The sequence below is a fragment of the Dipodomys ordii genome, unplaced genomic scaffold (assembly GCF_000151885.1).
Source record: "Dipodomys ordii isolate 6190 unplaced genomic scaffold, Dord_2.0 Scaffold124, whole genome shotgun sequence".
Taxonomy (NCBI): domain Eukaryota; kingdom Metazoa; phylum Chordata; class Mammalia; order Rodentia; family Heteromyidae; genus Dipodomys; species Dipodomys ordii.
In genome coordinates, this window is record NW_012267340.1 from 3,129,078 (window position 1) to 3,142,717 (window position 13,640).

At 49.1% G+C, this 13,640-nt stretch overlaps 1 protein-coding gene across 1 annotated transcript in view; it reads left to right on the forward strand.

Annotated features, from left to right (window-relative positions):
* Gk5 (glycerol kinase 5 (putative)) overlaps positions 1 to 13,640 on the forward strand; it is a 62,607-nt gene that overhangs the window by 39,554 nt on the left and 9,413 nt on the right. The window contains exons 4-14 of the mRNA XM_013029887.1: positions 446 to 577; positions 2,264 to 2,339; positions 3,712 to 3,773; positions 3,952 to 4,025; positions 4,197 to 4,257; positions 4,818 to 4,944; positions 7,652 to 7,756; positions 9,603 to 9,697; positions 10,608 to 10,711; positions 11,641 to 11,700; positions 12,490 to 12,623. Of these exons, the coding sequence (XP_012885341.1) occupies positions 446 to 577; positions 2,264 to 2,339; positions 3,712 to 3,773; positions 3,952 to 4,025; positions 4,197 to 4,257; positions 4,818 to 4,944; positions 7,652 to 7,756; positions 9,603 to 9,697; positions 10,608 to 10,711; positions 11,641 to 11,700; positions 12,490 to 12,623 (1,030 nt within the window). The remainder of the gene's footprint in view (positions 1 to 445; positions 578 to 2,263; positions 2,340 to 3,711; positions 3,774 to 3,951; positions 4,026 to 4,196; positions 4,258 to 4,817; positions 4,945 to 7,651; positions 7,757 to 9,602; positions 9,698 to 10,607; positions 10,712 to 11,640; positions 11,701 to 12,489; positions 12,624 to 13,640) is intronic.

Genomic DNA, 13,640 nt, shown 5'->3' on the forward strand with positions numbered 1-13,640 from the left:
GTGAGCCACCGATATCTGGCCTGCTTATTTTATATTTGAGACAGGCTGTGTTGCCCAAGCTGGCCTGAACTCTTGGGCTCAGATGGTCTTCCTCCCTCAGCCTCCTGAGGAGTTGGTACTACAAACATATGTTACCATACCCAGTTGAAAAAGAGTTTGTTTGTTTTTTTTTAAATTCATAGCACCTAAGCCTTGGGTACTCACAAAGGAGTTCACAATCGACGGGTTACGTTTGTTGTTAGAATAGACTGTCCATCTGGAATGGCACTGCTGTTTTTGATGTTCTGAAGTGTGGGGATAGTGTTGACAACAGCACTAAACCACGAAACGACCTGTCCCTCACTGGCTTCGCTTTGAGGAATAAGTCAAGAGATACCCAATACCAGCAAACGCCTTTTCCTTACAGTTTGTTGTGTGTGTGTCCCTCTGTCCCTGTGTCTCACAGCTATTGCAAAACTCCTGCCGACTGCTTCACTTGGTCAGCAGAAGTCAGCGAATGTTAACCATGAGCCGCTTTGTCTTCACCACCCAGCAAGCCTGTCCACGACTGATGTGGGTTTTGCAAAACGTACCAGAGGTGAGCAGCGGGTGGTAGTGTTAGAGGCAGCTCAGGGCTGGAAGTGGAGAGAAACTCAGAACTCAACTCGTGAGGAAAGGGATGTGCCCTGCACGGGTGGAGTGGAAGTCCAGGATCCTTCCTTGCTTGCATGCTTTTTAATTAAACCTTTCTGCATTTTGGTGCCGATATCAGGACTTGAACTCAGGACCTGGTGCTCCTACTTTGAAGAGAGAAAGGAAGCTCCAAGAAAGCTCGTTAAGCTCTCTTGTTTGTGGCTGGCACTCTGCCACTTAAGCCACAGCTTCATTTCCAACTTTTTTTGCTGGTTAATTAAGAGATAAGAGTCCTGTGGACTTTCTTTCTTACCCGGCCTGGCTTTGAACTTCAGGGATTATAGGTGTGAGCGCTAGTGCCTTGCTATTGCTTACTTTCAGTCTCATTTCTTTATAGTCAGAGAACAAACGTTGTATGGTTTTGATCGTTTCCACTGTGGTCTCACACTGGGGCTGCCACATGTAATAGAGAAGAATTATCTCTCCTGCAGTTGGGTAGACTTGTCTATAAGTGTCTGATAAATCTACTTGTGTGGTGGCTCATGTCTGTAATCCAAGTCTTTGAAGGCTCAAAGAGGAGGGTCATAAGTTCAGGTCCAGCCTGGGTTACATAGTGAGACTTTTTTCCAAAACATCCAAAAAGTTTGCTTTTGCCAGCGTTCAAACATTATTTACAGTACTACAAAAAGCAAAATAACAAACCATTTTTTTTTTGTCAATTGTGGGACTGACATGGGCTCTGTCCTTCAGCTCTTCAGCTCAAGGGAGCACTCTACCACTTGAGCCACAGCACCACTTCTGGTTTTCTAGTGGTTAATTAGAAATAAGAGTCTCACGGACTTTTCCTGCCTGGACTGGCTTTGAACCTCAATCCTCAGATGTCAGCCTCCTTAGTAGCTAGGATTACAGGGAGGTGAGCCACCAGCGGGCTCCAGCCTCCTATTTTTTTAAATCACATAGTAAAACATGCATGTAAGATAGCTGGGCACTGCTGGTATCTCACACCTGTCATCCTAGCCACTCAGGAGGCTGACATCCGAGGATCACGGTTCAAAGCCACACCAGGCAGGAAAGTCCATGAGAGTATTTCCAATTAAGCAAGCCACTCCCCTCCCCCCCCCAAAAAAAAGCCAGAATTGGATCTATGGCTTAAGTGGTAGAGCGCTAGCCTTGAACACAAAAGCTCAGGGACAGAGCCCAGGCCCTGAGTTTAAGCCCCAAGACCAGCACAAAACAAAAACCAAAATTAAACACGCTTAGTGTAAAATTAAGGTTTTTAGAAGGACCACAGAGGCAAAGCCATACCCCCTAAATCTCATCTCTTAGCTAACTGCTTAACTTTTTTTTTTTTTTGCCTGTTATGAGGCCTGAACTCAGGGCCTGGGCGCTGTCCCTCTCAAGGGTAGCGCTCTACCACTTAAGCCACAGCACTACTTCTAGATTTTTCTGCTTATGTGGTACTAAGGAATTGAACCCAGGGCCTCAGGCATGCAAGGCAAGCGCTCTACCACTGAGCCACCCTCCCAGCCCCATGCTTAACCTCTTTTAGACTATACTCTGTACTCTTACGTGCAAGGCTTTGGCCGGCACAGGCTCTGGCACTTAGCTCTGAGGTGGCCGCGAGCTCCCATTGTGCTGTCCTGTTTTGAAGGTGCAGAAGGCGGTGGAGGAAGACAACTGTTGCTTTGGGACCATCGACACCTGGTTGTTGCACAAGCTCACAAAAGGTGAGGTGACCCTCACGGTGGTCTTCTCCACAGATCTCAGATGAAACGACTGGAAGAGACGACTCAAGAGGTTTCCTACCAGCCCCTTTTTCTTTCCTGTTCCCCGGGTCACACTGCCCTTTGGGACCTAGTAACCGCACGTGTCAGTAAGGGGAGAAGTACTTCAGTTTGTGCTGAGCAGAGGATGGTCTTAAAATTAAGCTCAAAAATCTAAGACCAGCCAACAGTGTTGTAATCCTAGCTGCCTGGGAGGTAGAGAGCGGATGGATCAGTGTGCAAGGCCAGCCTGGGAAAAAAGCTAGAGGAGAACCCATCTCATCCAACAGGCCAGGTGTGGTGATGCTCAGCTCTTTTCCTGCTACATGAGAATGTAAATAGGAGGATTGTGGTCCAAGGCCAGTCCAGGGTAAAAAGCCTAAGACCTTACTGAAAAATAAAGCGGAAAGGGCTAGTGTGTGATCTGAGTGGTAGACTGGGCCTCACTGTGCTTGCAGTTAACTCAGCAATGGCCTCTTTCCTCACTTTAAACTGGGGCTCCGAACTCACATCTATGAAGATGCTTTTTTTTTTTTGACAGGTGGGGTGGGGAGGAGAATATAATGTTCTTTATGAACTACTGAAATCTTTTTTTTGTAAACAAAGGGAAATTCTTGCTATTTGAATTCAGGAACAGATCCAAGATTAGTAATATATAACTGCTGTATTGAAAATGCTTTTTGTAAAGTATAACCGTTCATAAAGATTAAGTGGGCTGGGCGCCAGTGGCTCACACCTGTAATCCTAGCTACTCAGAAGGCTGATATCTGAGGATCATGGTTCAAAACCAGCCCGGACAGCAAAGTCATGAGACTCTTATCTCCAATAAGCCATTAGAAAACCGAAAGTGGCACTGTGGCTCAAGTGGTAGAGCGCTCGCCTTGAGCTGAAGAGCTGAGGGACAGTGCCCAGGCCCAGAATTCAAGCCCCACGACAGAACAAAAAAAAAAAAAAAAAAGATTAAGTGGGAAATTTCCCTAGAGACAGCATACAGAATGACTTGGAGGATAAAGCTAGCTAGTCTCTGGTGGCTCATACTTATGATCCTAAACTACTCAGGAGGCTGAGACCTGGAGGATTGAGGTTCAAGGTCAGCCCAGGCAGTAAAGTGTGCTGGACTCCATCTTTAAAATAACTACCAAAAAGCTTGGCTGGCTGGTAGAGGCAGGGCTCAGGTGGCAGAGCATCCACCACGAGCGGACAAACGGAATGAGTTCAAACCTGGTACGTACTAGCAAAAGAAAAAAACTGAGGATCTATCAGTTTATAACAACAAATGCATCACGACAACAAGTGCGTGTTTATAATGATGAAGGCGCGTCTCGTGTAAATTCAGGTTCGGTCTACGCCACAGACGTCTCCAATGCTAGCACCACTGGATGTTTTGACCCATTCAAGGTAAAGATTTCTTTTTCCAACCAGCAGCTTTCCTGTAGCTCAGCTCGGGCTCTGTGCTTGGTTGGTCCTTTTCTAAGTGCCCAGCCTCGCGGGTGTCGGCGGCCCCAGGCGACGTGCGGAGGCGCATCGCGGTGTGGGTGGTGGGCCTGAGCGGCTCGTGCTGTGTTTTCTTGCTCAGATGTGTTGGAGCGGGCTCATCACCTTCATGACCTCCATCCCGCTCTCTGTCCTGCCCCCCGTGAAGGACACCAGGTAAAAAGGAATATCACACAGCCCGGAAAACATCCCCCGCCCTTCCTCGAGCAGTGGGGTGAGGGCGGGCGGGTGCTTGTGTGTTCTTCATCTGAGAAAGAGGGAGGGGCTGAGGTTTGGATTGAATCCTCCCCAGCTATAAACTAACTCTCCAGTCCATCTTCCTTGAAGCTACCATTTTGGATCCGTGGATGAAGAGATATTTGGTGTTCCCATCCCAATAACTGCCTTGGTACGTAGAAGGCTTGAGGGTCTCCTTGGGCATCACAAACACTGAACAATAGGGACTAGCTTTCAGAGGAGCAAGAAGTACTCGGCAGACCAGAATTGAAGAGTGTAGCTACATGATAGGTGCTGGTCTGGGTACAATCCCCGGCATTTGTTAAAGGACAGACATTGAATCCCACAGCATTTTCCCTCCCTTATTTAGGGATCCTGGACATAACCAGAAATACCATCTGGCCAATCTTCTACCACAACTCTTCAGAACCATTTCAACCTACACACATACACGCACGCACACGCACACTCTCTCCCTCTCTCTCTCTCTCTCTCTCTCTCTCCCTCTCCCCCCCACCCCCTCTCTATGCAAGGCTTGGCATGGTAGCAAATGCCTGTAATCCCAGCTCTTGGAAGACTGAGGCAGGAGAATGATGTTCTTGAGGTCAACCCAGACTCCATCCTGAGACCCGGTCTCCAAATCCCCAAACAAAGGGAAGCCGCAGGCCAGGGAACGGGTGGGCAGGGAGGGAGGGACTGTCTGGGTGCTGGCTTCACGAGAGCACTCCGCAGGTGGGCGACCAGCAGGCGGCCATGTTCGGGGAGTGCTGTTTCCACCGGGGGGACGTGAAGCTCACCATGGGCACGGGGACGTTCTTGGACATCAACACTGGAAACCGCCCGCAGCACACGCTGGGAGGTGAGGCGGTGGCTTGTTGCTACGTAAAATGCCGCTCTTCCCTGTCTGCCTCTGCGCGCCACTTCCTGACGGCATGTCCCCATCTCATGTTCTCATCCTATTCTTAGAGACGTTTTCCACTTTTTTTCCTTTACATTAAAAGGGTCAGATGAACAGCACTGAAAGGAAGCCACGTGCCAGTGGCTCATTCCTGTCATCCTAACCACTCAGAAGGCTGAGATCTGAGGCTCTCAGTTCAAAGCCAGCCCGCCCAGGCAGGAAAGTCTGTGAGACTGTTGCCACCAATGAACCACCAAAAAAGCTGAAGTGGAACTGTGGCTCAAGTGGCAGAACGCCAGCCTTGAGCTGCAAGGGTCAGAGATAGCGCCCAGGCCCTGAGTTCAAGCTCCAAAACCGGTATGCACAGGCATGCACACACACACATACACAGGAAACAAAGATAGAAAAAAATCAGAAGGATTAGGGTATTTTTATTAGCTTCCCAGATATTTACCTGTGTAACATGTTGGGGTTTTTTTGTTTGTTTTTGTAGTGCTAGGGATGGAATCCAGGGCCTTGCACATAATAGACAAATACTTTATCACTGAGACACGTTCAAGCTTTAATTTTTCCCCTTTCCTAACCCTTTTCATTTCCTTTATTTTTTCTTTTTCTTTTGTCTATCTGGCACTGAGACACAAAGAGTAGACATGACCTGTAGCCATAGGTAGCCACAGAGCAATTTAAACTAGGAAGTAAAGTCCCCCCCCCTTTCTCTTTCTCTTTTCCCTTTGTTTTTTATGCTAGTACTAGGGCTGAACTCAGAGCCTCTTGCTCTCGCCTGGCTTTCTTACTCATGACTGACACTCTACCACTTAAGACACACCTCCCGTTGTGTATTTCTGCCTGTTAATTGGAGGTAAGAGTCTCTTAGAGTTGTCTGTCTAGGCTGAATTTGCAGCATGATCTTCAGATCTCACTCAACCTCTCCAGTAGCTAGGATAGCCAACTAGTAAGCCGAATCATTTTTAGGGTCTTAATGACAACTGCTAAGATTTACTGTCTCTATTGGAGACCCCACTGTGGAACTGAGTCATGGGAACATGGTGGGTCCTAGTGTTTTAAATTCTTTCTACTATTATTTCTGTTTTTACAGCCTGACTGATGATTTGACCTCAGGACAGGGCCCTTGCTTGGCAGACATGATACTGTTGAGCCTCCAGCCTTGTTTTTCACTGGTTATATTTGAGATGTGGTCTCACTTCCTACCTGGGTGGATGCTCAAGCCACCACCCACCTACTTTACACTTCCCAAACTCGCTGGGATTACAGGCATGTACCACCACACCCAGCTTCCTCCTCGGAGAAGGGAGTCTTAGGGGCTTTTCTGTCCAGACTGGCCTCAAACCGTGATCTTCCCTGTCGTCCGCCTCCTGCCTCCCCGGTAGCTAGGGTTACAGGCACAAGCCGTCTGTGCCCAGCCAGTTTTACGTTTTTTGTTTTTTCCTTTCTTCCAGTTGTTGGGAAAACGGAAGTTAGAACACACTGCTCACTGTTTTATGGGCATTTCTGCTGAGGAGTTGGGAAGCAAGATAAACAGGATGACACAGTTCTCTAGGGAGCCAATGTCAGGGTAACCTCAGTTCTTCAGAATACCTGCTGCCACAAGTCTATAGAGACCTTGATGCGACCTACTTATACTGATGTTCAGGGCGGGGGTGGAGCTCAGTAGCAGACCATTGGCCTAATGTGCGGAGGCCCTGGGCTTGAGCCTCCGTACCACTGAGCAACTCACTAAGTGACATTTATTGCTTCTTTTTAAGCTGGGTCCTGTGCTGCCTCAGCCCGCTCCCACAGCTGCTCTCGGTAGGCTGTTTCCTAGAGGAGGAAATGGAAGCTAAGAGCTTAGGAGTCAGAGCTGGTGGCCGGGCATGATGGCTCTCAGCTGTAATCTCAACTACTGGGGAGGATCATGATAGAGGCCAACCGAGGAACAAAGCTAGCCAGGCCCCACTCAATAAGCCTGAGATGGTAGTACATGCTGCTAATCCCAACTGCCTGGAAGCATGGTAATCCAATGGTGATCCTGAGCAAAACCCCCAGTACTTTATCCTAAAAATACCCAAAAGAGCCGAAATTAGCCGGGTGCCGGTGCTGGTGGCTCACACCTGTCATCCTAGCTACTCTGGAGGCTGAGATCTGAGGATAGCGGTTCAAAGCCAGCCCCGGCAGGAAAGTCTGTGAGACTCTGATCTCCAATAAACCACCCAGAAAACGGGAAGTGGTGCTGTGGCTCAGATGGTAGAGCACTAGCCTTGAGCTGAAGAGCTGAGGGACAGCGCCCAGGCCCAGAGTTCAAGCCTCATGACCGACAAAAAAAAAAAAAGAGCCAAAATTTAGAGCTGTGGCTCAAGTGGTAGAGTGCTAGCCTAGAGCACAGAAGCTCAGGGACAGCCCTCAGTCCTCAAGTTTAAGCCCCAGGACTGGCACATAAACACAAATACCTAAAGCAAAAAGGACTAAGTATTGGAGAGACTAAATTCAAATTCCATTGCTACCAAAAAGAAAAGATCATTGCTTATAATGTTAAGAGGTCTAGGATTCGAACTCCGGTATTCTGATCTCATAGGTACTTTGCGATTTATTTTTTGTATATGATCAAGTAATTGTGTCATACACAATTGTGAGACGTGTATTTCTGACGAACACTGTTTGCTTGCATTCTAAGGCTTTTATCCATTGGTTGGGTGGAAGATTGGACAAGAAATTGTGTGCTTAGCCGAAGGCAATGCGGGGGACACGGGCACCGCCATACTGTGGGCTCAGAAGCTAGGTAAGTCCTCCCTTAAGTGACTTTCACAGGCCACACTTAAGCATTCGACTGCAGGGGCTGGAGGCAGCCCATCCGTAAGCGCGGAGCTTCTCATTGGGAGCAGGGGCCCCCAATGGGGCCGGTCTTGTAACTGGTTCAGGGTTATCTGTAGGGATGGGTCTCAAGACCCTGAGTCCAAACCTAGGTGCTACCCAAACCAAACAAACAAACAAAAAAAGAACTCATATGTCACATGATTGTATATCAGTATACATTGAATGGATTCTTCAAATAAAAGATGAGAATTTTTTTAAAAAGCATGTAATAAAACAAAGTAGAAAAGGTTTGAGCCACTCACGACTGACTGTCATCTTGGCAAACAGCAATACCTCCTCTTAGAAAAAGAAAAGAAGGCCAGCCCTGGTAGCTCGTGCCTGTCATCCTAGCTACTCAGGAGGCTGAGATCTGAGGATCACGGTTCAAAGCCAGCCAGGACAGGAAAGTCTGCGATTCTCTTGTCTCCAGTAAACTAGGAAACTGGGAGTGGTGCTGTGGATCAAAGTGATAGAGCTCTTGCCTTGAGTGAAAGAGCTCAGGGACAGCGCCCAGGCCCCAAGTCCAAGCCCTACAACTGATGGGGGGAGAAGAAGAAGAAGAGGAGGAGGAGGAGGAGGTAGAGGAGGAAGAAGAAGTGGAAGAGGAAGAGGAGGAGGAGACCAGCAGAATTCCTAACTGCCTTACAAAGGAAGGATGAGGTTTAGTCTTGAGTGTCATGTCAGCTGAACCCTGAGGAAAGGAGAGAGGTGGGGTGGGGGGGCGAGAGAGAAGGTTGGGGGGAGATGGAGGCAGCTGGTGGAGGGGCAGAGGCCGGAACAGGAAGCAGCAGGACCTGGCTGGGGACTTGGAAGGATCTCGCCTCTGCTATCGTCCAGCTGCCAAGTCCCACACGTCATCTCCTTAGCAGCACCAGTTTTAATTGCTACATGTCACCTCTCCAGCTCCACCCAGTCCTCAGAGACTTGTGTGTGAGTACACACTTGGAGTTACCCATAATTCCTGTTGATGTTTTCTCTAGGTACCCTCCCTAGAGACAAAGGTTCCCTTATCAGAGGAAAGGATTTGTTTGTCAGTTTGGTGCCAGTAGGAGAGCTTGAACTCAGGTCCCAAGCACTGTCCCTTAGCATTTCCACTCAAAGCTGGCACTCTACCACTTAAGCCACAGCTCTCCTTGCAGCTTTTTGGTAGCTAATCAGAGATAGGAGTCTCACAAGCTTTCCTTGTCCTGCTGACCTTGAACCTCAAACCTCAGACTCAGCCTCCTGACTGAGTAGCAAGAATTATAGAAATACCAGGTCCCAGCTAGAATCAATTCTTTTTTTTTTCCTGGTCAGTTGTGGGGCTTGAACTCAGGGCCTGGGCACTGTCCCTGAACTCTTTTGCTCAAGGTTGGTGCTCTACCACTTGAGCCACAGCTCCACTTCTAAATTTTTTTAGTGGTTTCATTGGAGATAAGAGTCTCATGGGGACTTTTCTGCCTGGGCTGGCTTTGAACCTCTGTCCTCAGATCTCAGCCTCCTGAGTAGCTGGGATGACACCTGGCTTAGAACCGATTCTTTAAGCAGTCCAGACTTGACTGAACACACAAGGAAAGCCCGCTGCATGAGGGTCGCATGTGCTGGGCCTTCACTGTCCCTGCCAGGGTGAGATGGCAGGCCAGTGACCCCATGTGGCCCCTTAGAGCGGTGACAGCCAGTGCACAAGGCACACGTGCAGCACATACTAGCTGTAACGTTCATTCCTTTTGTCCCTCCCCAACCCTTGGTTTTGTTTTAGGGTTTTGTGGTGGTTTGTGTGTTTGTTTTTGCAGATCTTTTCACAGATGCTGCTGAAACGGAAAAAATGGCCAAAAGTTTGGAAGATTCAGAAGGAGTTTATTTTGTCCCTTCCTTTAGTGGATTACAGGTATTTTTTTGTTTTGTTTTTAAGGTTGGTTGGTGGCTGGGCGCTGGTGGCTCACGCCTGTCATCCTAGCTACTCAGGAAGCTGAGAGCTGAGGATCACAGTTCAAAGCCAGCCTGGGAAAGAAAAGTCTCTCTGATTCTTAATCTTCACTACCAAAAAAGCCAGAAGTGGATCTGGAGCTCAAGTGGTACAACAGCTTTAGCAAAAGAAGCCTAGGGACAGTGCCTAGGCCCTGAATTCAAGCTCCAGAACCAAGGGGGAAAAAAGTTGATGGTCCCAGGTTTTGTTTTTCTTTTTTTTTGCCAGCCCTGGGGACTGAACTCAGGGCCTGGACACTGTCCCTGAGCTTCTTTTGCTCAAGGCTAGCACTCTACCACTTGAACTACAGTCCCATTTCCGGCTTTTTCTGTTTATGTGGTATTGAGGAATTGAACCCAGGGCTTCATGCATGCTAGGCCAGCACTCTACCACTGAGCCACCTTCCTGGCCCTGGTCCCAGTATTGAATAATGCCTTTCAAGGTACTGTGACAGCCTTGAGTAATACTAATGTGGGGTAGCACTGTGAAGTCTAGTAGCCTCAACTTCTCAAGGAGACCCACTGACAAAGTACACTGGCCGAGCTCCAGGGCCAGTGCGAGCAGCACTGGAGGCTGGGCCTGGGCCAGGCCGTGCTGCCGTGACAGCGGTGCTTTGCTCCAGCAGCGTCGGTGGTTTGCAGAGCAAAACCTGGGATCTGTGGTTGGAGAGCCAACCGAGAGTCGCCACCTCCTGCTTAGCAAAATCTGTAGTCTGCAATCTCGTTTTAAGATTGTTTTACTGTAGGTCCGCTTCTGAGCCCATTGTTGTATTCTCAGTCCTCCTCTGCTGCTGTCACGGAGCTTTAATGAGCTGCTTTCGCCTCTCCTCTAGGCTCCCTTAAACGACCCCTGTGCATGTGCAGCCTTCATGGGCCTGAAGCCTTCTACCAGCAAGTACCATCTTGTCCGTGCCATTCTGGAGTCCATAGCATACAGGTAAGCAGTTCCTGCCTGAACACGCCCCCTGCCCATGCTGCTGTCCACATTCAGTTCAGTACACACAGCACATCAGTACACACACGCATGCTAAGGCATTCTGCGTTGCTGTCCTATTTCACAGGACTGTGTCACTTAGATTTGGTTGTCTGAATATTGAGTGATTTGTGAAAATATTCAGGGCCATAGCTCAGGGAGAGAGCTTGTACTTGGCACACTAGAGATACTCCATTTCTGTCCCCAGATTGCAGAGAGCAAACCAAACTCTGGCTGGCACTGGTGGCTCATACCTGTAATCCCAGCTGTTCAGGAGGCTGAGATCTGAGGATTGCTGTTGGAAGTCACCCCAGGCAGGAAAGTCCATGAGATGCTTATTTCCAATAAGCCACTCAGAGAAGGCCAGGATTGGTTCTATGGCTCAAGCTGTAGAATGCTAGTGCTGAGCAGAAAAGCTCAGGGATATCACCCAGGCCCTGAGTTCAAGGCGCATACAAAACAATTTAGATTTCATTTTTTTATTTTTTTTTTGTTGGTTGTGGGACTTGAACTCTGGGCCTGGGCACTGTCCCTCAGCTCTTCAGCTCAAGGCTAGTGCTCTACACTTGAGCCACAGCGCCACTTCCGGCTTTTTTCTGCTTATGTGGTGCTGAAGTATATCAAACCCAGGGCCTCATGCATGCCAGGCAAGCGCTCCACCACTGAGCCACCTTCCCAGTTCAGATTTTAGTTTTGTATTTCCATGTGTGCAGGTGAAGGTCTGTCACAGATTCTCCCTGGTCCCCCCTGCAGCGCCCCGGCCTCCCCCCCCCAGCATGCTAGTTTTACACCTTCAGAGTGTGCTCTCTGCATGGGGGAGGGGAGTTCCCTGGCTCATGATAATCCCACTCCTCAACCTCCACCTCACTCTCTCCTACCCGGTTCCTAACCAGAAACAAGCAGCTGTACGAGCTGATGCAGAAGGAGATCGACATCCCGGTCACCACCATCCGGTACTGTATGTGTGCCCCTGTCCCTGCGCGGGCATGCCCCTCCCCCACGTGCACGCGTCTCCCCCACGCGTGCGCGCCTCCCTCACAGGCATGCACCGCCTCGCGCACTCGCGCCCTCCAGGCGCGTGCATGTGCTCACGCGTATTCATGCACCCCCTTCACTGCAGAGGGCACGTCTCAACCACGCGCATGCAAACACTTGCCCTACCACACCCCCCCCCAACTCCCATCGCAAATAGAATATGAACTAGTCCCCAGTAAGACTGATCATGTGGGAAAAGTGATGGCCAGAACAAAGGGAAAACATGTTTGGTTATCACCCAATGGCACCTGGCCCCCAGGTCAGTGCTAAAGGATGTGGTTTGGGAGATCCAAAAGGCTGGGCTGGGCTCTCACCTGTAACCCCAGCTACTCATGAGGGTGCGATCTGAGGGTCATGGTTCAAAGCCGTCCCAGGCAGGAAAGTTTATGCAACTCTAAGCTCCAGTTAACTGCCAAAAATCTGGAAGTGGCTCATGTGGTAGAGCACTAGCCTTGAGCCCAAAAGCTCAGGGACAGTGCCCAGGCCCTGAGTTCAAACCCCAGTTAGGCACAAAAACAAAAAATTCAGTTGGCTTGAGGGGAGGTATGGCCCAGTGGGTAGGCCCTTGTGCTTGGCACGCTGCAAGCCTTGGGCTCAGTCCTCAGCATGGAAAGGAATTAAATCTACCAAAGACCAAGCAGCAGCAGAGGAAAGCGGAAAGTGGTACTTCAGCAGTAGTCACTTACCCACACACCTACTCCCCACAGGGCGGATGGAGGTGTTTGTAAGAACGGATTTGTCATGCAGATGACGTCAGACCTGATCAATGAGAATATCGACAGACCCACCGACTTCGATATGTCCTGCCTAGGTGCAGCTTCTTTGGCTGGCCTCGCTGTGGGTAGGTGTGGGCGATTTCATATAAGTGAGAACTCTTGCAAACTGCATAATTGCGTCTGTCCTCTCCACTCAGAAAATTACGGAGAGGGGCAGAGCCACCAAGGTCATACTTGGCGGTGTGTTGATTGCCAGGTCCCCTCTGGCCTCTGCTGCCGGTGGAGCGAGGGGTACCTTTCCCAGCTCTACTTCCTGCCTTCAGCAAGAAGCTGGACCTGAGAGCATTCCATTCTAGCAACAGTGTGGTTGGTCCACTTGCTGGGTACACACTGTGGAAGAAAGGAATTGTATAATGATACGTTGAAAATGCCTGCAATCCTAGTAACTCAGGAGCAACCTAACAGGATTTTTGCTGAAGGCAGCTCCTGTCTTCCAGTATCTCCTGAGGGTTGATGGGTAATCAGATATTGAGGAATGGGGTTTCTGGTTGGAATTCTTGCTAAAATGAGGCGGTGTAGAAATGAAGCAGACATGGAGGCCCTGAAGTTGAACTGTCTGGTGGAAGAATCAATCGCTCAGAGGAGTGGAGCTGTTTGGTAAAGAAGAGAAAATGGTCAGTAGGCTCATTGTTGGCTTTGGAAAATGCTCATTTGTTTATCCACATTTGTTGAGCAGCTATTATGTGACAGTCACTGCTGGAATGAACAGGTAAAAGCTGTTTTTCCTCACCTGAGGGGATTAGACATGTAAAAGGACAGATTTGCATGATAAACCTGGGAATACAGTGATATCCAAGAAATGCTAGAGGTTTCTTAAGAGAGACAGCTCTTGTCCAGTAGTGAAAGGGATAATAAGCCTGAGAGAAAAGGGCACTGTATATTTCTTCTGGATTTCCTAAATTTGCTTTGAAACTGGCTCCTATACACATTAGTAAGGTGAAACATAAATAAATTCCAGAAGTTAAGTTTTTTTTTTTTCTGGGGTCTGGTCATGGGGCCTGAACTCTGGGCCTGGGCGCTGTCCCTCAGCTCTTTAGCTCAAGGCTAGCGCTCTACCACTTGAGCCACAGCGCCACTTCCGG